Source organism: Aulostomus chinensis, chromosome 15, assembly GCF_037954235.1.
Source record: "Aulostomus chinensis isolate RoL2024-O1b breed Wild chromosome 15, RoL_Achi_v1.0, whole genome shotgun sequence".
Classification (NCBI taxonomy): Eukaryota; Metazoa; Chordata; class Actinopteri; order Syngnathiformes; family Aulostomidae; genus Aulostomus; species Aulostomus chinensis.
In genome coordinates this window covers 24,295,780-24,318,070 of record NC_141334.1, presented here as the reverse complement: position 1 = coordinate 24,318,070, position 22,291 = coordinate 24,295,780, and the positions used below count along the sequence as shown (strand labels likewise).

Below are 22,291 nucleotides of genomic sequence, written 5' to 3'. Positions count from 1 at the left end.
CAAGCAGCATGCTGGTGCTGTGATGGCAACGACTGAGGAAACAGCGCGTCAGAGTGACGCACTGTTTCATCGTGGGTTTTTTTTGTTTTGTTTTGTTTTGGCGATGTCCAGCAAGAGAAAAGCCTCTTGTGCACAGGGTGGAAAGAGAAGGAGAGACGAAGAGGGAGAAACGGGAGAAGCACAGAGGTGATTGATAAGTTTGTAATAGCTAGCCTAGCTCTTGGAGGGAGGGAGCTAATCAACCAACACATCTTCATTTGAATCGAATGTTTGTGAAAATGTGTGCGAGACATGAAGCCATATAGTCAAGCCCCTCGCGTGATGAATGCGTCGCACACCACGACCACAGCCGGGGGGCTCCAGGAAAAATCTTGCCTGGGACACCAAACTGCTCAAGGCCGCCTCTGTTTGATGAGATGTGCAATGTCAACACTTTTATTCCGGCTGCCATCTTTAAAATATGAATTTTATTTCTCAACTTAAATGGCTTTGTCAACATGTAACACTTTTGTTCCACTGAAAATACACTGGGACATCTCAAATATTTTTATTCAAACAATAAATTACTGACGGAGGTGAATTTATTCCCGATGAATGAAGACACAGTATGATAGCGCAAAAACCCTACCGCCATCGTACCACATCAAGTTGTTTTACTCACCGACGTTTGTACGGACCAGGTGGTACAGACCGCTCAACTAATGTAGAGCTAATGTTGAGGGTCGCGGGGGGGCTGGAGCCTATCCCAGCAGTATACTTATATGAATAAATTGTTGGGTCAATTTACATGGAATGAATGTCCAGAGGAATGTGAACCGTAAAGAAACTAAGAAGCTGTGACCGAGCGAGGGAGGAGGTTCGGAACCTTGGATTTAATCCCTAACTAATCCTTGTGAGTAGGTTCGAACAAAATAAAATACAAGTTAAAAACAAACAAGTTCTTTATTAACAGTTTAGAAACACATTGTTCGCATCCTTTTTGTTTCCTTCAGCACCCCCTCCCAACCCCCCGCCCCACCCACCCCCTCAAATGATCCAGAGTGCTGCAAACAGAAGCACACAGGTGACGTGAAGTTGTAAAGGATGTGCACCACAGGGCATGTCGAGGTAAAGATCAGTGAACACACCGCCTCTTCTACGTTTAGCAGCTTACGAGCAGCGTGGAGTTTATCTGCTGTCACCGCAACACATTCAAGCACTTCTCAAAATGTTGAACTGGTATCAGTAGAAAAAGTGAAAGTTGTACGAGTTCATCCAGCCTAGTCCAAAGAGTGATGCCAAGCAGAAATGCTGAGATATTCAAACAAAACAGGAACCCTGCTGCAGGTCATACACTGCCGCCGCCGCCGCTCCTCAGTGAGCCGTCAATGATTCCGTTGAGCCACAATTAGAAAAAGGAAGCCAAAATAAGAGGCTGGTGGTGCATGTACACTTCAGCAGGAGCAAGATGTTGGAGAAGCATCAGTCCCATCAGGTACTGGTGAGGTTCCAGTGACGTTCTACTGAAGAATGTGATTTTAGTCTGAGGGGAAACTTCCAAAATCTGTACTCAAGGGACCATCTGTAAGCCCCTGAACAAGCCAGTGCTAACTCCATGCTAAAGGAGTTAGCATTCCTCAAGCCCGCAGTCTACACGTCAACTCTCCGGTCACGCCGGCGCCTGTTGATTCTGATTACAGACGTGTGCGCACAGGCGCCATGAGCTCACAACATGGTTTGGGTTTGTTTTTTTAGGTAGTTATCGTGCTGCTTGCCCACATTCAAAGAGAAGAAAATCATCATCTGCAAATGAGGTGAAGTGAGGCGGGTTAATTCTACGTGGTCAGCAGGATTACAGAGAACATTATGGAGGAACCTCTATCAGGGTTCTGTCATGGCCCAGGGACACAAATCCGTACCAATGACAGGTTTTGTTGAAGTTCCAGAATAAGGTGCATTTTTCCTGTCTCTCTCTGGCAATGTTCCATGTACCTTTGTGACATGAACAGGTCCCGTTCTAGGAACAGCTCAGACAACGCCGTTTGTCTGAGGCCAGCCCTCCCAGAATGGACCTAGAGTCAAATCTTTGATTCTTGAATGATTCGGCAGCTCTGATGGAAGATGCGGTCATCAACACATTTGTGGACATTTAGAACCGTACAATAGAACGTGAATGTGGGATGTGTCTGTCTGTTTCAAACCATGAAAAAGGAGTTCCCTGAGCAGTGGCACTCTCAGGATCGAGTAGGCAGGACCTCAATGCCACGGCTCCAGCCAGCGCCTGTGTGTGGGGTAATCTGGATTAATTTTGTAGAGGCGGAGGGTGGAGTGGAGAAGCGTCTTCAGGGGACGATGTATACGGTCTAATACCTGGAGTGTGAAATTTGCAGGAGTAGCGTGTTCCGATAACCCACATACTGTACCGTTCATATCACAAATATCAGTCGTGACCGACAGGTTGGAGCAGATTTTAGTCCTTTAGCTTTGACGGACATTTATTGTTTCTAAGAACTCGCTCTGTGACTGTGGTATGACCCAGGGTCAGATCATCCCAGGCCACAGCGCCGACAGCTGTGATGATGACGAGGGTCTGAACTTGTTATAGTTGCTGCTTCCATTCAAATAAACTGGCAGGACCATGATTTTCCACGTCAGGTTTTCTACCAACACACCTACAGTTTATGTAACCAAATTAATTCTGTATTAGTGGGAGGGAAAAAACAAAAATAAACAAAATATTACACCCAGAACCAGAAGTGCACTTCCTCAGCAGCTAGTAGTCAGTCATGCTGCAAGCATCAGGACAAATACTAACCTCACCAACACATCATGGTCGAGGGGACGTGAGTGCTAACTCACACAGTAATGGTCCTCATCCATGCCAAATATCCACGTAGGCGTGTCTAGTTTGGCCAACGGATGATTCCACGTCCTCTGCTGCGATGCCTCGACCTGGCTGGCTTTGCTTTTTCACGCTGCACAAGTGTCTGTTGCTTACAGAGTCCATGAAAGGAGGGCGAGATGAACAGCATGGGGAAAAAAAAGGGGGGGGGGGCAAGAGTGGTTTCCAGTCCTTCGCCGATCAGCTTCCAGCAGTTCAACAAACAGGGACATGAGGACAAAAAAAATAAAATAAAATAAAGGGGGTGGGGGGGTGGGGGGACAAGTGGGAAAAAAGAGCAGGAAGGACCGTGGAACATTTAGACACTGTCAATAAATATTTTTTTCCTCAGTTCCAGTTGTTATAATTCTTCCTTTTTTTGGTTCTCAGGTGTGGCGTTCTCTGTTGGTCCTGGAAATGAGGACAGGAGAGGACGAACTAAATACCCAGTGAACCAGGGATGAAATTGACTCTGTTTACTCTCGTGGAGAAGTGTAATCTCTTCAGGAAGGACGCCACGTCTCCGTCCGAGTACCCAAAGCTCATGATTACAGATTTACTCGGACACAAGAGTCATGACACACCACACAGACTCGTATCTGGCACTTTCAGGCCTCTCTTGGACACTGATTTCATGTCCATAAAGCAGATACATGCGCCACTTAGCACTGCGCGTGTTTACGACGTGACTGATTATTTAGATTCTAAACTTTATCAGTCTTGAGAAAGTTCTTTGCAGACTAGAACATTCATAGTTCCAGCGATGAAAACCAATCAAATACAAGTGTTTCTGGTGTTAGCTGTTAGCTTGTGGTGTCCTCACAGGTCCTGACTGACGGATTCAACCATTCATTCTGACTCTGCATCCTCCAGTTTAATTCAGCAGCTCACAGCTTCACAATCATTAGTAATATTATTATGAAACATCAAATTGAGCAGAGGGCATTCCAATCATATCGTATGAGGCTTTTGTCTACTGAACCAATTGCCTGATAAAATTCTAATATCTGTGTATGTATCGTAGGAGTGGAACAGTTCTTAAACCAGAGACCGGGTTTGTGATACCAACATCCCAAATATGAGCAGACTCAGCGAGGAAGGAGGTCGGACACAAAAACTGCAAAGCATCAAGTCAATTATCAAAATGTCTGCCTGCAAGCGGTTGTTTCCCAACCCACTGTAGTCGCAACCTAAAGTTCTCCATCATCATCACAAAATGGTGCAGCACACCGACCTGGAGTTGTAGTTTCTTCTGTGGGCTGTGATTGGCTGTCAGAGTCTAACTGTAAAGGGGTTTCTTCAGTGGGCGGGGCCTCGCCTGGCTGCGGGTCCTCCGGGCTTTGTGTATTTGAATCTAGAAACACATAGGAGGGGATTTGATGTGTATTAGAGCTCTGGTTTTAATCCAACTAAAATAACACACACACGTAAAATGACCCACCGCTGGTTTTGTCGGCGCTCTCTTCTGTAGGAGGGATGACGATCTCCTCGGCTGTGCTGTTGGCCTCGCTGCCTTTCTCAGAGCTGGTGCTGTTCTTGGCTTTAGCTTTGGCCTTCGGCTTGGCGAACTTGGCCTTGTTGAGCAGGTAGTTGACCTCTCTATCCAGCAGCGCCAGCTTGGCCTCGATGTCTTTTGACAGCAGGATTGGACGCTCTTTTGGAGAACGGCTCCCCTGCTCTGCCACGGTCTCATTTTTCCACGTCTGGAGCAGACAGGTGTGGGGTCAATTACACGATTGAAGGGACATTCCAACTTCCACCTGACAGACACTTAAAAGGAGCACTCGACAACAAATCTAGGGATCTGGCGTTTAGCTTTTTACTGAGCTAAAGTGCCAGCATGAAGACACCACCTATGGTAAATGTAGCATCCGGTGATTTTGGAGCTCGACATTAGAGATGAAAAGTCCAGATTTCTGATGCTCAACGTCCTTCAGGGACATTTGGATTCTTTGCAGGACACTCACCTCCCTACACTACCTATCAAGCTTCATGAACACACAAACCAGAGGAGACATGTCTCTTCACGTGATACACCGGCCATCACTATTTATTCAAATGAATACGTGGTGAAAGAATCATGACCGGAACAAAGTCATGCTCTTTCCCGGTCAGAACGCCTGGGTGACTGATCAGGAGTCAGTTTAACCGTCACACTACAGGAACCACCATCGGGTCCAATACTTGAGTAAGCCAGTTTTAAGTTAGCAGTCACCTAACTTTGCTGCTGACAAAGCCATTACGTTAGCCAGCTAGCATTAGCAACTTTACTCACAATGGAACTTGTGTCTTAAACGTATGACCTTGAGCATGGGCTCTCAACCTTTTCTATCTCAAGGCTCACCCGCCCGTTCTTGTAGCAGGCAGGGACTCATGAAGATGAAACCGTCTTCATCATCATATGGGACGAACCCTTCAGCTTAAACTAAACAACCAGGTCCTCGAAAACTTCATGGGAGCTCTTAAAGAGCTTTTGCAGTATTCGCCCCATAACAGCCTCGCCAAACTCAGCATCTCCAGTTGATGATGTTGTCAGAGGATGGAGTTTTATAAAGGTAGTAATTACATCATTTTGTTGATTTAATTAACACATACGTTCCTTCAAATCTTTATTTAAATATTCTACTTTTACACAAAAGCAACTTCCCTCTCAAAATTGAACTACGTCCATTAGAGGGCGCCAGCTGTTCCCGTATGAGCCCAATGGCAGAGATCCGCGGCTCTAGAGAGCCATGAGTCAGTCAGACTGACTCAGAAATGCATTCAGCCAGTGGAGCAGACGGTTTGGTTCCAACTGCAGTGTTGTTGGAGCAGTAATCAACAGATGATCGATAAATGCCGATGAAGCTCGCACTCAAAACAGACCTCACAAATTTGCTTTGCCGCTCAAGCTCAAGAAGTAGGGGACAGAATGGCTTTCAAGTTCATACAAAGAGACATTAAAATTCAGGACTCAAAAGATTTCAAGTTGTGCCATGTAGACGGACCAGGATGAGCCAAACTGGCACCCAACCTAAACAAGAACACTGGACTGAAGGGCAGAGTTGCACCGCTCTTTTTTAGATCTGTCAACTGCAACTTCACGTACGAAGCAAAACGAGTGCCCAAGAGTGTAAATGTTGGCCCGTGCCCTCGTAAATCCATTCACCTACCATTGTCTCGTTGATCACTTTCTCCAACACATTGAGCTCAACTTCAGTGAAGATCTGGTCGTCCTCTGGAATGAGTTTAGCACTCCTTTGAGAGGAGAGGGAAAAAAACCTCATCAGCACCACAAATCTACAGAAGCACCACAGATCCCCAGACCCGCTTCATGACGCTCACCTCAGGAAGAAGCTGGAGGTGTTGAGCATGCTCTCCAAGGCAGCCAGCCGGTCGGGCCACTTGCGCCGCTCCTCCACCCTAAAGAACATGTCCTTGCACAGGCTCTTCAGCTGGGAGAGTTTCTCTCTCAGCTGCTTGGTGGTGGCCGAGTAGCCGTCCTCTTCCATCCACTCTGACGCCTCGCTCAACTTGCTTGAGATCTGTTCCTTCTCCTCCTCCGACACCACCAGCTGATAGTCCTCTTGGTACAGTTTGTCCTGGAGGAAGAGGAGCAGTGTTTTGGGGAGGATCATTTACTGAGGTGCTGCCTCACTCTTGTATCGTCTCTGACTGTAATTCATTTCTTGGATGCTCATGGAGAAACAAGGCACATTTACAGTGATGCCAGTTCATTTGCAAGATTCTGGATACACTTGTTGACATGTTGTTCCAGAAATGGGGAAACGGAATCATGCCAGATCTCTCATCAATATTAAGATGAGGCTTGTGAACATCTCGCTTTTGAAAGCCATAACAATGTGAGAATAAAACGTTCTGTAAATCAGGTAATGCAAGAAATGAACAGGCTTCTCAGTATTAGAGTGTGTATATACACAGTATATAAACAGGTAAGAAGCAGGACAGCTCGGGAAGTCAAAGTGCTCCTGAGGAGATTGGTTCCTCAGAGGGTGGACGATGATGAAGGTCTGAGTCCTGAAACGCTCACATAATCCCTCCTATTTCAAGTGCTGAGGAAAGAGTGAAGGAGCTTTTTATAGCAGCGTTCTCAGCCTCGGTCTCCTCCCACACACCCAAGCAGCCACACAGGTGGGTCGAAGGCTCAGAGGATCCAGAACCACTGGGACTGTAGAGACGTTCATTTTGTGAAACTCCCTAAGTTATCTGAAGGATGAGCTGATGTTTGTGAGCTCGGAGACAAAGCTAGGAGAGGGCAACGCTACCATCACCGCTCTCTCTCTCCACACGTTGAAATCATCCATTTATGATGACTCAAGAAGCTTCAGCTATTAACCAATGAGCCCTCCCACGACGGTGCTTTTCTTTTCTAGTGATGTAAAGTCTCGTGCAACAACCCTGGACTCCAGGCATCTCAGTATGTATTCTTAATATTCCTCTCCACCTAAGGAGTATCTCTGTTAGCCCCTGCCACAATCTCAGGCCATCAGTGAACATCTGTGTCCTAGCAACTGAGCATGTTGACTCTGCAGCGGAAGCTTTCGGTCAGACAAGCCGCCGACTTCTATTGAGCTTCGATCCCTGCACGGGAGGAAAACTGGCCAAAGAGTTTCATCGCGCTGAAAATATTCTTCTGATTTGTACAACTTTAGAATGAAACCAAGCAAGACTTCTGCCCAAGATTGACATCTTCTGGTGTCACTTTTTTTTTTATATCAAGCAGGCTTCAGAAAGACGGCGGGTACAGAGAGCGACTTCCTCTCAGACGGATGAATAAAGAGAACACTTTGGCTTGAGTGTTTCAGGTGTAGGTGTGTGTGTGTATTTGTTTGGCCCTGACGGTTAGCCTTCAGTAACACCAGAGTCTCTAATGTTGAGTTGATGCAGCTTCACCTTGGAGAAAGAAAATTATCCCAAAACTCAAGCGAGGGGTGGCCTGGGTTTTTGCCTGCAGGGTTTCATCTCAAATCACTTCAAGACTAGATTTTAAGTTTCCTACAATTTCAGTCGCCACGCCAGTTTCAACGGCTTACCTGCGTCTCAAAGATAAAAGCTTCCAGGCTGTTGAGTGTCTTTTCCCTCTCCTGTTTGGCCAGGTCTCTGTCAGTCAAATCCTGCAGCCTGAGAAGGGACGCACACTTGTTTTCAGCTGATCAAAGTGAAGAGAGAACAAGAGCTGAAGCTAAATGAACATGGCTGCATTACCTCTTTTTGGAGGAGGTTAGATCCTCAGCGGTGGGGTCGAGGACGTCATTGATTATCAGCTCCACCGAGATTTCTTCAGAGATCTTGCTCTTTTTCTGAGGTTTTGTCGCCTTCTCCACATTCTTGTCTGCATCAGCAGATTTCTCTTTTTCCTCCTTCAACAGAACAAATGTGCTTCATTTCCACACAGCGTCTGTCGAGACTGGTTCCTCTTGGAGGAGAGACATAAATGACCTGACCAGCGTAGCTGGCACTATACTCACATCATCCTCTTGAGGGTTCATCAAGACAAATCCTACCTTGGCATCAGCTTTGCTGCCTGCATCCTCCGTCTTCTCCTGGCTTTTCTCTTCTCCGGCACTTTGTGCTGAGTCATCCTGCTTCTCCTTGGCAGCCTCCTCCTTCTGGGCCTTGTCCTTACTGCTCTCGTCCTTGCCCTCACTTCCAGACTCTGGAGGAACTTCCTCCTCATCCTGGACATGACAAATCAGGAAACAATTCCTTGCAATATTACACATCCTCTTCATAAAGAATCTACAGTTTCTTATCACAAAAATTGGGCTATCTGTGATAAATGGTTAAAATCTTTTGGACCATTTAAATAGGGGCAGTTACCTGGACAGGCTCTGATGCATTTGGGGCGGGTTCTGAGGATCCTCCTCCGAACAGTGTGGAAATTGTGTTACCCAGTTCTGAAAGACAGTAAATGAGGGATAAGGTACGGAATGATGGTCCTTTATGATAATACAGGACTGGTTAACGCAGGGGTTCCCAAACTTTTCAGCCCGAGCCACAGAATGAAGGGTCCAGAAACCTAATTTCTACCATGTAGCAGGGAAGTTGCAGATCAGAACCCCATGAAGAGGGCTGCACCCTGAAACACTGCACCTCAGCTATGATCATTTAAAGTGTGGTGAGTAATCTTGCTCCCGTGTTTCACTAAGCTGGAAACACACACAATGATCAGCTGGGATGAAGTTGTGTTGGACACTAAACACAAGGGAACAAGCAATCACGCTACTACAATGAATGCAGCCTCCAGGTTCGTCAGTTGTTTCGTTTCATTAAACCAGAGTGACAGGGACATCAAAAGGTGGCCGATGCGACACCGCCAGTCCACTTAGTTCTGGGTTCTTGGATTCCTCCTAACTGAGAATTTTTAGCCATTATTCAGAGTCTATTAAAAATAAATAAATAAATAAATTAGGATGGACGCTTGAGGACCCCAGAGATCATGAAGCAAGAGCTGGGGTTCAGAGGCTGGGGTCTCAGAGTAACAGAGCATACAGTGATCCATAAACAACCCCCCTGTATGGCAGAGGTGCGGTTTCCTGTCAGGACTTATGCCATCACCCCCACCGAGGCCCCTCGGACCCCTCACCAGCTCGTCCATCGTCCAGCAGCCTAACATCGCCCTGAGGCCCCACGGCTGTCAGCAAATGTTCTAAATCTGAATGTGCAGGTAATTTGTAGAAACAAAGAGAAACACATTCGAGAAAAACAGTAATTTGAAAAAAAGGAAAGAAAAGAAGGAGTAACCCTGATTAACAATCGCAACTCTGGACACTGGAGTCAGCCCTCCATCACCCACAGACCTGGCGCTACCGACATGAACCTACTCGTTAATGTTGACTCCTCTTCTTTCTCCTCCACAATGGTCTCAAAGACGGACTCCACCTGAGGAGGAAAAGCAGAGAAATGGCACCAGCTGGGATTCCAGATGTTTTGATCCTGCGATTTCAACTGATACAAAGTAATTTGTCCGTCATTCTGATTGCTGATTTCTGTCGTTTGTCTCCGTCTGTCTAGTTGATGAAAGCACCTGAGTCTGGCTGTCAGTAGACTGTTTCTGCATTAATAACTTTTCACCTCTAACCTGCTGGACTCCTGCTTATTCTACGTTGTTTGTTCAAATCGATCCGTAAGTGTTTGTGTTCATTCACAGTTTGGGGTCCTTTACATCAACTGTATCTGATTTAACACTTTATTTGGTACGTTGCATTTGCGCTGATGGAGGTACTGGCTTTTCTCTTGACTTTGTTGTTGTTGCTGTTTTTCCTTCTTCGTTTCTGGGATGCCAGTGACTGGTTCACAATGTGCGACTGTTCAACAGAAGCTGAAGAGACTAAAATGGTCCACTGACCCGATCCAGCAGGAGAACTCCACTTTCATCCATGTTGAAATGGGCTTTGATGCCTTTCGACTCTGCATCGGCATGCTTCTGAAAGCTGCCGCCCACTCCCGACAGCTTCACCGTGGTCAAGTTCAGTGAGCCGAACACACTGCAACACACAGAGACACCGGATCAAGGCCTCTGGAACAGGGAGGATTGGACAGGATATTGAAACATGTGTCCCTGGTAGAGATTTAGCAGGAGCTAGATTTCTGCAATGATCACACGATATTTCAGTCCTCACATATCCAGCTACTGTATGAGGTAAGGAGGCAGCATGGCACGGATGTAGAGTGGCCATCTAGTAACTGAAGGGTCGCTGGTTCAATCCTCACTTCCCCCGGTGACCATGTCCAAGTGTCCTTGAGCAAGACACTGAGCCCCTTATTGCTCCTGATGGCCCTGTGATGGACTGGCGACCCGTCCAGGGTGAACCCCGCCTGTCGCCATGTCAGGTGGGATAGGCTCCAGCCTAACCCCAACCCAACCCTTTTGACATACTTGTTAAACCAATTAACCTGATCTAAAGGGTAAATACAGCCTCAGTATTTGTACATGAACCTCTTCACTCATCCCTAAGGAAGCAGACAATGTTTAAATCACGCCACCATCGTCCAACCTGAGCTCCTCCTGGGACAGGAAGCCGAGGTCTCCGTAGTTGATGTCAAAAGCGAAGTCGTCGGTGTAGCGGTTAAACGTAATGACCTTGCGTTGGGGGTAGGGCGCCATCCTCTGAAAGAGGACACGTTTGTTGTGCTTGGTGATTTTGATCCCCTCCTCCTCAGTTTCACGGGTGAACTCCACCTGATGGAAGGAGACCGCATGTGGTTAGCGCGCTGGGAACTCGTGTTCCAAATCTCTTTACCATCTAATTTTGTAGCAGTGAACCACGGATGAATGAAAACTACCGTCTACTCAGCGGGATCATTGCTCCAGTTATGATTCAGATGATCAGCAGCTTCCTTCGCAGGAGTTCATGCAATCATCAGCAAAGGTGACCTGCACTGACCTGAATGGGGAAGATGGCGGCGTCTCGGACCAGGAAGGGTGTGACCTTAAAGGCCTTGCTGAGGACAGCAGCCTGATACACAGCCCCCATGGCTGCTGCCTCATCTGCATTGATATTCTTCGCCAGCTCCTCTCTACACAGGAAAAAAAAACATGGCCGTTACAACTACAACCGTCCCAAATTACCAAAGGTTTTGTGTAGGATTTCTTTTCCTGTTCATCTGGGAGTCGGTATGCAAGGTACCAACAGCGCCGCGTACTTCATGTTTGTCCCCGTCTGACAAACGTTACCAATACAATTTGTGGTTGAGAAAATAACTCTACACACCTGCCCAGGCGCCGATTGTTTCAGACCCTGGTAGAACCGTTCATGGAAGTGAGCAGACGAGGAGTTACGTTTCTCCGGTGCTCCACATTTAATGTCACAACCACAGTTGCGCCAGACAGAAGTCACTCTTGCTCCAGTCGGTGTTCACACGACACCACAAGAATGATGCCAAACTGGCCACAAATGACACTTTTTTTCTGGTTTCGTGTTCCCATCAATGCCAATAGGAGGTGAGCCAATAAATCCTTGAGAGTACTGCAGTCATTTGACCCCAGAGTGAACGCTGATTAAAGCTGCTCCCGTTGCAGAAACAACAAAACAAAGTGTTGGCAGATTTTGTTTTTGACCAGTGAGAATGGGGTTTTATACGATTCACCTTACATAGATTACATATGACATCACTTGACGGAGGTGTAATTTGTGCACCAAAAAGTTGAGATAAAACCTTTGTGACTGAAAGTCATGAAGACAAGTGCACCGGAGTTCTTCTCTTTAGCACAGGGGGGCACAGCCCCCCTGGTCTCATATCATTAGATGAGGGGTTCCTAAACTTTTCAGCTTCCGATCCCCAAAAAAATAAAAGGTTGCAAAGACTTGCAACCCTCACGTTCCTCAGAAGAGTACAAATGTTGTACACACGTATTAATGAGTTATCTTCACACAAAGTAATTTCAGACTCAACTGCTGTTTTGTAGTGGTTATACTACTACTACTACGGTTATACTACTACTACTACTTTTTAATCTTTCCTTGATTTCTGAAAATCATTTCGTGACTGTATTCTTGTCTAAGATGAAACCAAGTTCTGCTTTTGCTCTCCAACTACCCTGCGACAGCACTGACTATGTTAGTCACCAGGCGAGTTAGTTTTTTTTTCGTGACTAGTTAAACCCCCCCCCCCCCCCCCCCCTTTTGCTCAACCATGTGGTCTTCGAGACATTTTTGACAGGAACCACAGAACTGGGTCTGTTTATGGTGAGCAGAACAAACAGAGCCAGTGAAGAGGGTAAAAGTCCCGCTGTGCCTCGCTGACATTACGTGCCACCGGAGACGCCGGTGTCCATCAGGCATGGAGACACACTCAGTAGGGATACGACTCCGGCTGAAGATGTGGTCGTCAGATTTGTGAGTTACTCAGAAGGTTGACACTCACTTGCCCACAGCTTTTAGCAGCACCTCCTGAACCTTGGGGACCCGAGTGGAGCCACCTACTAAAATCACATGCTCAATGTCGTCCTGTCGGCACAAAGAGAAGTGCAGCGGATTAAACCTCATTACTGACTCCATGTTGGCTGTTAGCGTTCCATCAAACATCATCAAATGACAACAGCTGGCGGACCAACCACCAGAACACCAACCATCGTCATTTCTGCAGCAGCGAGGGCATCCTGCACCGGGCCAGGCACTCTTTCAAACAGATCAGCACACAGCTCTTCAAATTCAGCTCTGGTCACCTTAGCTTTGAAGTCAATGTCATCAATCAGGCCTTCGACCTAAAAAACACAAACTCGTTTAAGTGCAGCACCCAGATGTTCATGTGATCTACTCACTCGTGACTTTCATGGGACACACTTCTGTCAGTCTGAGTGATCATAGACACCCAACACATCCGCCCACATTCTAACACTTGATCTTATTCCAGGTCCTTCAGCAGGATTCCAGAAAAGAGTTCTGTAAAGATGTGCAGGCTTGAGGGCTCCGGACTCTGCTGGACTCACCTGGGCTGTGAAGTCTACATTCGCACTGAGCACCGTCTTGAGCCTCTGGGCTTCTTTGAGGAGCTTGGCCATGGCCCGGTGGTTCTCCCGGACATCCTTCTTGCTCTTCTTCTGCTCATTGAAGAGTCGGGCCAAGTGGTCCCGGAGACGCAGGTCCATCTCAAAGCCCCCCAAACTACGATCAAACCTGGAGCCACAACAGGACAGAGACGACTAGCCGTGCGTGCTGAGGCTAAGAACACCCCCTCTTTGATTAGAAGCTGGTGGATTCAGGACGATAGCTAAAACTGGTGAACCTGCTGTGAGGCCAGTTTCAGACATCTCCCAAACACAAACTCCCTAAAATAATGACGAATGGATGCTGAGAATACATTTCATTTCAACAGTTTGAGTGTTGGGGTGTAATAAATGTATTAATATATAAACTGGATGGTTTAATATGAATTCATACTGTTATTTCTTCCATATCTTAATAAATTTACAAGACTCTTTTGAGCCTCTTTGTTTTATTCTTATGTTTACTGGAATGTGAGTCTTTATTAAAAAACAAAAAAAGCCAACTTACGGTTAAATATTCAGACAAACAGGAGTGGAGAACTGTTTTACTTCCACAAACTCCCTTCCAAACAGGATTCTTGCTTGTGTGGAAATCACTAGCTTCCACATTTCAGTCTACTTTTTTCATTCATTCTTTCTCCGTGTTTGAAATAAGTGGATAAAGCATATGTTGTCTCTATTGTCCTCATTAATCACTGTTTTAAATATTTCTAAAATTTAGGGAGGAATGTTGAGCATTTAATGCTCAGTGCACAAAATAAATGTATTTCTGCCACTAAGGGGGTGCTGGAACAGCCCTGACGTGCTGGTGCTAGAACCCTCAGAGGTAACGCCACCTCACGAGCCTTCCACTCACCCAACACCTTGGATCTGTAACTGGGGTTGGGTGCCAGACTCCTTGGTTTTCACAGTCTGATAAGTGACGATGGTGGAAGTTGTGCTGCCTGAGCCCATATCATAAAACATCACATTCTGAGAGGGGGAAAAAAGAGGATCAGACTCAGACACTTTAGTTTTCCTAACATGTGGAGACACTAACGTCAACAAAACTTAATACGTGGCTTTCATGTTGTTGTATTTTGGGGAAATGAATGCATCGTTATGGCACTGAGGAGTGAGACGCATGACGCTCATTTCCTCGTTGATTCCAGTCTGTGCAGTCGATTCGATGGCATCCTTTAATAAGTGGAGTGCGCACCTTGACTGTGCTCTCAATGTCTTTCCTCCTGAAGACCCCGTAGTTCAAGGCCACAGCTGTGTTGTCGCTGATGAGCTGAAGGACCTTCAGACCTCCTATCTGCGCAGCCTGCAGGACTGCCCTGCGCTCTGCCTGGTTGAAATAGGCTGGAACAGTGATCACTGCATCTTTGATTGGTTGCTCTGAGAGTTGGAAAGATAAGGAGGCAAAATCACAAGCTGACATGCTGCACCTCTTTGAACATTTTACGCAGGACGACTTCGCTCTGCGCCCAGACTGACCTGCAAAGTCCTGAGCCAGTCCACGAGAATAGTTGAGCGCCATACCCAGGAGCTCCTCAGGTGTGTACTGCAGGTCTCTGTTAGAGGAAAAGCAGGGAGGAAATGCCGTCGGTCTGTCATCGGTGACTAACGTGTTTACTGGTAGTTCTCTGGTACTGAGGTTCCCATGACAACTGCTATTGCATCCCTGAACCAGTCACATGATAAAAAATGAACACTGATTTGATTAAAGTTAACAGCAAGCAACCCTTAGCAAGCAAACGATTCTGAAATACTGTACACCAAGAGGCAATCATTTCACGATTTTGGGGGGGGGGGGGGGCAAAAAAATGAAGACCAGTAAAAAGACTTACTCTGAGTTCTGAAAGTAAACGGTGCCGCGGACTGGGTCAGCTTTCAGCTGGTGCTCAGGGAAGCGCTTTTGGTAGAGTGCCACCTGGGGGTTGCTGTACTTCTTGCCCAGGAGGCTTTGCAGGTGTCTATAGACGGTTTTGGGGTTCTTCACAGACTGAATTGAAAGCAAGAATCAACCATGAATAGCATAAAGGGAGCAGATTATATAAAGATATAGAAATACTGCAAGACAATTCATCTACAATACGCCACTAAATCTGGGTCACTGAAGAAGATGTAACTAAAAAAAAGCAGGAATTATATATTTATATGCTGCATTTTGGTGTCAACTTAAAAAAAAAAAAAAAAAAATCGACAAAACTGAGACGAGGAAACACAAAAACCAAGTGTAGAATTTTTGGTAATTCTCACAGCTGAGGTTTAAAATGAACCCTGGTTCGTTTCCTCCCCTCCTCTGTGGGCCAGTGGGACTGAGAGAGGAGCAGGGCAGTGACCATTTCTGTTCAAGCTGGGCTTTAGGAGGTGCAGAAAAAGGCCAGTAAATGCTAAGTTTTTATATCGATCCTTATTATCAGGATATCACGAAAACGGAAAGGTGTGAAAAAATGGCGGCAATTTGGAGATTGGAAGGTGGGTAAATTGCAAACATAAATAAAGTGAAAAAAAAAATTTGCACAAAGCTCCAAATGTGGTCTGAAGCTGTGTGGAGGATGAAAAGATCCCGTTGCAGCCTCTCCGGTGCGACCAGGAGACATGTGTTTGCAATGTCTGGTGCACTTGACCAACTGCAAAAATGCTAATTAGCTCTAACTTCAGCACCAAACCACAGGCGGGAAATGAGCCCCAGATAACAGCCTCTTCAACACACACACACACACACGCGCGCGCGCGCGCCAAAATGGCAACAGGGTTAATCGGGTTTTACCATCAATATTTGGCACCAGCAAAATACTGAATAGTAACAGATGTATCGGGATGTATTGCGGTATCAATATTTTTATTCCACCCTTATTACTGAGGATACTTTATCATAAAAACAACAGGACATCTGAGATCACCATACCACTCCTAGCGCATTGTCTCCAAAAAGTCTCTCATTTTCCTTCAGACACACAACTGTTGGCGTTTTCCTCCTGGACTCCCTGAGGAGAAACCCAAAACACATCAATCATTACACGCTGCAAACATGTCAGCTGCCACTGAATTCGTGTGTTTAAAGAGCCCAAACATTACTTTGGGGTTTTTTTTATTTACTTTTCCTCTTGTGTGTTATGTAGCAATTTGGTGCATGTAAAAAAATCTGCAGCATTTCAAAATCCAGGCCAAAGGGAGTTGTTGTTTCCAGGGACCGCTGCTCCTGAGGCACCACGATGGAGCCTAGCAGCACCTCCAGCTAGCTCACATGGAGATGCAGCCAGTTTACCAGAGCAGACTAATGTCTCTGTTGCTGAATGAAACAACTCAAAGAGATGCGAGTGATGAAGACCTTTACAAAGTGTCTGACAGACGTAACCAGAGCCTCCCATTAAGGAACTAAAGTCTGTAATTTGCAATGTTTTAACGTTGTTTTACTCCTTATTTTATTGCTAATGAAACAGCAGCTGAATAGGAAGGTTAGAAGCAGAGGGTGATGGGGCAGCGGGCGAGGAAAACAACATTAGAGCTGCACTAAGGGTCACTTCCTTTGACGTTCAATGTAAACACCAATTATGAGTTCCTGCTGATGTATTTAAAATTATTTTGTTGGGTTATGAGTTACTGCTGATGTATTTAAAATTATTTTGTGAGGTTATAAGTTACTGCTAATATATTTAAAATTATTTTGTTAGGTTATGAGTTACTGCTGATATATTTAAAATTATTTTGTGAGGTTATAAGTTACTGCTGATGTATTTTAAATTATTTTGTTAGGTTATAAGTTACTGCTGATGTATTTAAAATTATTTTGTGAGGTTATAAGTTACTGCTGATGTATTTTAAATTATTTTAGGAGTTCATTCGAAGGAGACACTTCTTGTACACTTTGTGCTTCCTGGAATCGACGCTAGTGCTAGCTAGGACCTACAGAGTAAGCTAGGAATCACAAACTGTTCCATTGAGAAAGGAATTCCGAGCGTCACTGCTGCCATGCTGCTCTATCGACTCTGCTTCCTCTCCAATGTATGCAACCCCCCATCCCCAACCATCTTGTCGGTGATTGGCTGGAACCTGGTTTGTTATATTTATGTGAACATCCTGTGCACTGGGTGTTTGCCGTTTGTGAGCCCTGTATCGTCTCCAGGGACCGGACTTTTTCTTAGTACATTCAGGGGGCAGGCAGCTAGCGGATCAAGAGGAGACGCCTACGATTTGAAAAATGGAATCGCGCTGAAACCACGCAACAAGGCAGCGTTAAAGTATATATGCCAGTACTGGTACACAGATACAATTATGTTAAATGGGTATATTTTTTGAATACTTGGCGTTTCTTTCAACATGAACTCACTTGTTGAGAACAATCTCCATGGGCACACCAGGTTTCACTATTGCCATTTTCATCCACTCACTGCCCAGGTCAACGGACATGACAGCAACCGTCACTGCAAACACAAACACAGGTCACACCACAGATCCGAGGACGGTGTAGTCTTGCACCACTGGTCTGGTTTTTCCATTTCCAAACACTCGGTGAAATAAAACTTTTTTATAGGAACCAGTGTGGCGGTGTTCTTAAGTCAGGACTGCTCACCACCAACCGAAGCTGCACGATTAATCAAAAGGGTGAGGCTGGTTGTGTGTCAAAGTAGCATTTTGAATTAAATACAGTGAAGCTGCAGAGGCGTCCTACCTACAAATCATCTGCACGACAAAAATGAGGAAAAAAACAAAAACAAACACCAGGCATCGTGTGAAGAGAGTTTTCCAAAGAGATGTGATGGTGTCAATGTTAATATTTCATATTATCAGTTCAAATAAAGCAGTCAGACACTCTCGAATCATGCAGACCAAACATAAACCCAGAGAATCAAAGGTGAAAAATACCTGTGCCGGGAGGCAACATTGCCACAACAAGGCAGAAGAGAGCAACAATTGCCAGCTTCCTCTGCACCATGATGAACTGTGGAGATAAAAAACAAAACAAATTAAACTTTAATAGAGCAAATCTTCATGGTTTAACAGTGAGAGTCTGACTGGACGAGCTGGACCAGAAGATTGTAAATACTGAATGAGGAGGATTGTACTGATTGCAATTCTGGTCACTGTGTTCACCAAGCTGAACCAAATTAAACTGAAACTGCGACCAACACAGGAAGTGCCGTCGCTGTGCAGAGATCCTTTCTTTGACTCACTTTTATTTCCCCATGAGTGACCCAGATTACAGTTCATCAAACAAAGACATGAGATCAGTTGATTTCATTTTCATGCTTTCACGCTACTTAACCTGACCATGTCCGTATCAGTGCGCGGATTTCTGCTTCTAAACCTCCCCAAACACATCCTTCACTTCTGTGCCATGTTGGCAGCTCAATCAGATGGTGGCCGACGCTCTCATTCTACGGCTGCATTATCTAATTCTTCTCGGTGCTTCCCCTGGAGAGTAGGAACAAGGCCGGTTGCGTCACACTCATCATTAGATAACTTTACACTCCACTCTCCGCTTCCTAGCAGGTGCGACTGCGGATGAGATCCCCTTCAGACAGGATCCGGATGACACCACCAGGTAACGCCACGCTAGCCGATGCCTGAGGACGTGCCAGTGCACCTGATCTCACAAAGGTGCAGACACTTAGCAACACGTGGCCTAAGAGGCAAGGACTTGATGGTGACGAAAGCGTGAAAACCAACAGGGAACGACAGCGTCTCTGCACCCGAATCAAAGCGGATCTTTCACCTTCAAGGGCGCAACTATAGACTGAGCTTCACCCTGGAACTGAGTGGTGTTTGGAGGAAACAGGAACAGATGACCTGCACAGAAACGTCTAGAAGCACGAAGGTGAACTGGATGCACGCGCCAAGTCCTAATTGTTATTAATTGTCATTGGTAGTAGTAGTAGTAGTAGTAGATTTTAGTAGTGGTTTTAAAAGGAGGACCAGTCCCAGGTTGTGGACACCACTGGACCCACTGGCTCATCACAGCCCTAAACACAGCAGGGCATCGTGAGGCTAGCTTCGATACCACAGCTCAGAGCTCGGCATTCAATCATCCTCTCAATTCACAGCCAGCAGAACTACGCAGGCTTTTCCACACACACCACGAACGCTAACCACCGGGGGGAAGAGCTGGAACACAAGTTGACAGCTTACTGTTCCCGTTAGCTAGCTAAGTGACAAGCGCCAATAAGAAAGCATGACTGAGGCACTGTGCTGGAATATAAAGTTACCTTCCTTCAGCTGGCACAAATTAAACTGCGTAGGAGCTGCCGACGGAGTGTGCTCTCCCGGGCTGATTCTGGAACGACTCCCCCACTTGCTCAGCTGATTCCGAGCCTCTTTGTTGGAACACTTAGTCGTTTTTCAGTCCCCTTTACAACCGGCTTGATCTCAACAGTCGGGCCCAGGACGCGGCGTCACCTCATTGGATCCACTGAAGGCGCTGCGAGGACCAAAACTAACGTCAAGCTAAACCCAAGCTAACATACTACTTCCGGTTAGCATGACGCGCGTAGGGAACCGTAGTCAAACACATTAGATTAAAAAAAACTGGAGTGTTTGCCTTGATGAAGACGAGATTAGCTAATTCAAAAAATAAAACAAAGATGCATGACATTTCCATGTCATCGTATTAGCAATATTTTACGTCACGGCCCAAAAACACGTCAAACATGAGTGAGGGGAATACGTAGAACATGGTGGTATTTAACTACCCAGTGCATTCTTAAAGGACACTGCAGGTGAGAAAGAGGAGAATGATCTAGTTGTTGGTAAAACGCTGCAGGTGATAGTTTATTAAAATTCTTGTGTCTTATTTTTTAAAAGAAAAAGCCGTAACATCCGGTTATTGACGCAAATGACGCAAATGCAACATTCTGCAATGACGACCACTCTAAGGCCCGCCCACAACGCGCCACGCACTACCCCGTGATTGGTCCACGTACGATGACGTCGGGAAACGACCTTTCTCAAGTGGTCCACGTCCAGTAAGGAGGCGTAGACATCAAATGACGACATTTCCAGGTAAAAAAAAAAATCGGGCAAATTACTGCATCATCATCATTTCTCACTAATAACATAGTAACATAAGAAGTAATAACGTAGTAAGGAACTACGCTGTGGTTGATCACGGAGGGACTGAACAGACTCAAACAAGACGTCTGCTTTAGTGATGTTGCAGGTGTTTCACCTCTGGTCTGGACTTTGGTCTGACACTCACCATCATGGTGAGGTTTCCTTTTGTTTCATGGTTGTTTCTTTCCCTTTGGTGTGAATGGATTTGATATGAAAAGAGCAGATACATATTTTTACAGTAACCCTTTGCTCCTACTAGGCAAATGTTTCATCAAAAAATGGGTGTTCAGTGCCTCTAAACCCTCTTCCCCTGTAAGTGCACCCTTCATGGTGAACTTGTTTAATATACGGGGCTATCAAAAACTCAACCGACCCCAAAGCCATGTGGACGATGCTTTTACAAACTCCCCTCTTCCGTCTATGTACTGTTGTATGTGTTTGTGTTTGAACTTCTATTTTACCAATCAATTTAAAGAAAAAAAAAACCTTATTCAGAAATGCCTAAACATCTGTTGTTGCTTATTTTGTTTGGTTTTTATTAGTTATGTAAGGAGGCTGCGAGGCTGCACGGTGGTGCAGTGGTTAGCACTGTCGCTCACAGCAGCTTCTCATGCAGCTTCTCATGCCTCCCGCTGCCACACCAGCAGCCTGTCCTGTTTTTGTCCCCCCCCCCCCCCCCCCAGACATCTTTTCTGTCAAGGCAGCAACCTCCCAAGGAGCGACTGTCATTGGTATGACATTTGACATTAAGGTGTATGATAGGGAGGCGGCCCGGTGGAGCAGTGGTCCTCACTGTGGCCCCCCAGCATGAAAGGTTGAGGGTGGAGCCCCGGCTGCAGCACAGGATCTTTCTGGGTGAGTCTCCATGTTCTCCCTGTTCCTGCTGGGTTCTCTCTGGTACTCCAGCTTCCTCCACAGTCCAAAGACATCAAGAGGGACCAGGTTAATCCAGACTCTAAATTGACCGTAGGCGTGGCTGGGAGAGCCAATGGTTGTCTGTCTATATGTGTTGGCCCTGCCATGGACTGGTGACCTGTCCAGGGGGAAGGCTGCTGGGATAGGCTCCACCCCCACCACCCTGACAGAGAAGAGGGAGAACATGGAGGGATGGATGGACAGTAAAAACCTTTTTTGAAGAGAAAATATTGGTATAGCCTACAACTCTGAACATGCCGATCTCATCTCATCTTGGAAGCTAAGCAGGGCCTGGTCACTACCTGGTTGGTAGACCGCTTGGCAAGACCAGGTGCTGTCAGCTTTTTCTCCTCCCAACGGCGCTTTTTCACAGTACCTCTACTTTCTGTCTGTACAGTTATAAAAAGACATAATTATCTTGTTAATACAGGAAAAACAGCAGATGTCTTTGAGGAAAATAATCTCATCAAAAGATTTGTAGTATCAGCTTGCATCGAAACGAGTGGTTGGAGTCGTTTAGGCAGCTGCCTTCATAGGTTTCAGACAGAAAAGCCGATCAGGGCTGTTTTTCTGATTGTCTCAAAGACAATGCTGTATTTTTTTTCTGAATTAACAAGATAATTATGTCTTTTTTTGTAACTGTTCCGACAGAAAGTAGAAGTATTTTGAAGAAGCAAACAAGTGCCGTTTGCAGAGGAAAAAGCTTACAGCCCTGGGTACTCCCAGAGAGGTCGGCGTGCTCAGAGTGGTATGGCCGTACACACAAGCTGTTACTTCAAAAAAGCTCTCTATATTTATGACCATTAGCTTGCGTGTATCTACACAACACATTTTATTATGCACATTAATGAAATAACCCCATTTAAAGTCTTTTATATATTCTATACATGGTCTCTATGTGCATGTGTATGATCTTTCAAGACAAACTTCCATTTTGACTTTTTAAGATGGGTGACGCTTGTTCTTTATAACCGGTTCACTGAGGTCAC

At 45.8% G+C, this 22,291-nt stretch overlaps 1 protein-coding gene across 1 annotated transcript; it reads right to left on the bottom strand.

The window, feature by feature from the left end:
- Positions 1 to 1,013: 1,013 nt before the first annotated feature.
- On the bottom strand, positions 1,014 to 19,762 carry hyou1 (hypoxia up-regulated 1). The gene is made up of 24 exons (XM_086226588.1): positions 19,544 to 19,762; positions 18,204 to 18,279; positions 17,668 to 17,761; positions 16,246 to 16,324; positions 15,182 to 15,336; positions 14,829 to 14,905; positions 14,548 to 14,729; positions 14,206 to 14,321; positions 13,293 to 13,479; positions 12,933 to 13,067; positions 12,728 to 12,810; positions 11,248 to 11,380; positions 10,858 to 11,042; positions 10,209 to 10,347; positions 9,685 to 9,742; positions 8,681 to 8,757; positions 8,365 to 8,538; positions 8,066 to 8,220; positions 7,894 to 7,981; positions 6,185 to 6,441; positions 6,013 to 6,097; positions 4,302 to 4,563; positions 4,095 to 4,214; positions 1,014 to 3,271 (listed from the first exon to the last, which is right to left on the bottom strand). The coding sequence occupies exons 2-24, from the start codon at positions 18,271 to 18,273 to the stop codon at positions 3,222 to 3,224; spliced, it is 2,961 nt and encodes a 986-aa protein (XP_086082714.1). The 5' UTR covers positions 18,274 to 18,279; positions 19,544 to 19,762; the 3' UTR covers positions 1,014 to 3,221.
- Between the last annotated feature and the right edge of the window lie 2,529 nt (positions 19,763 to 22,291).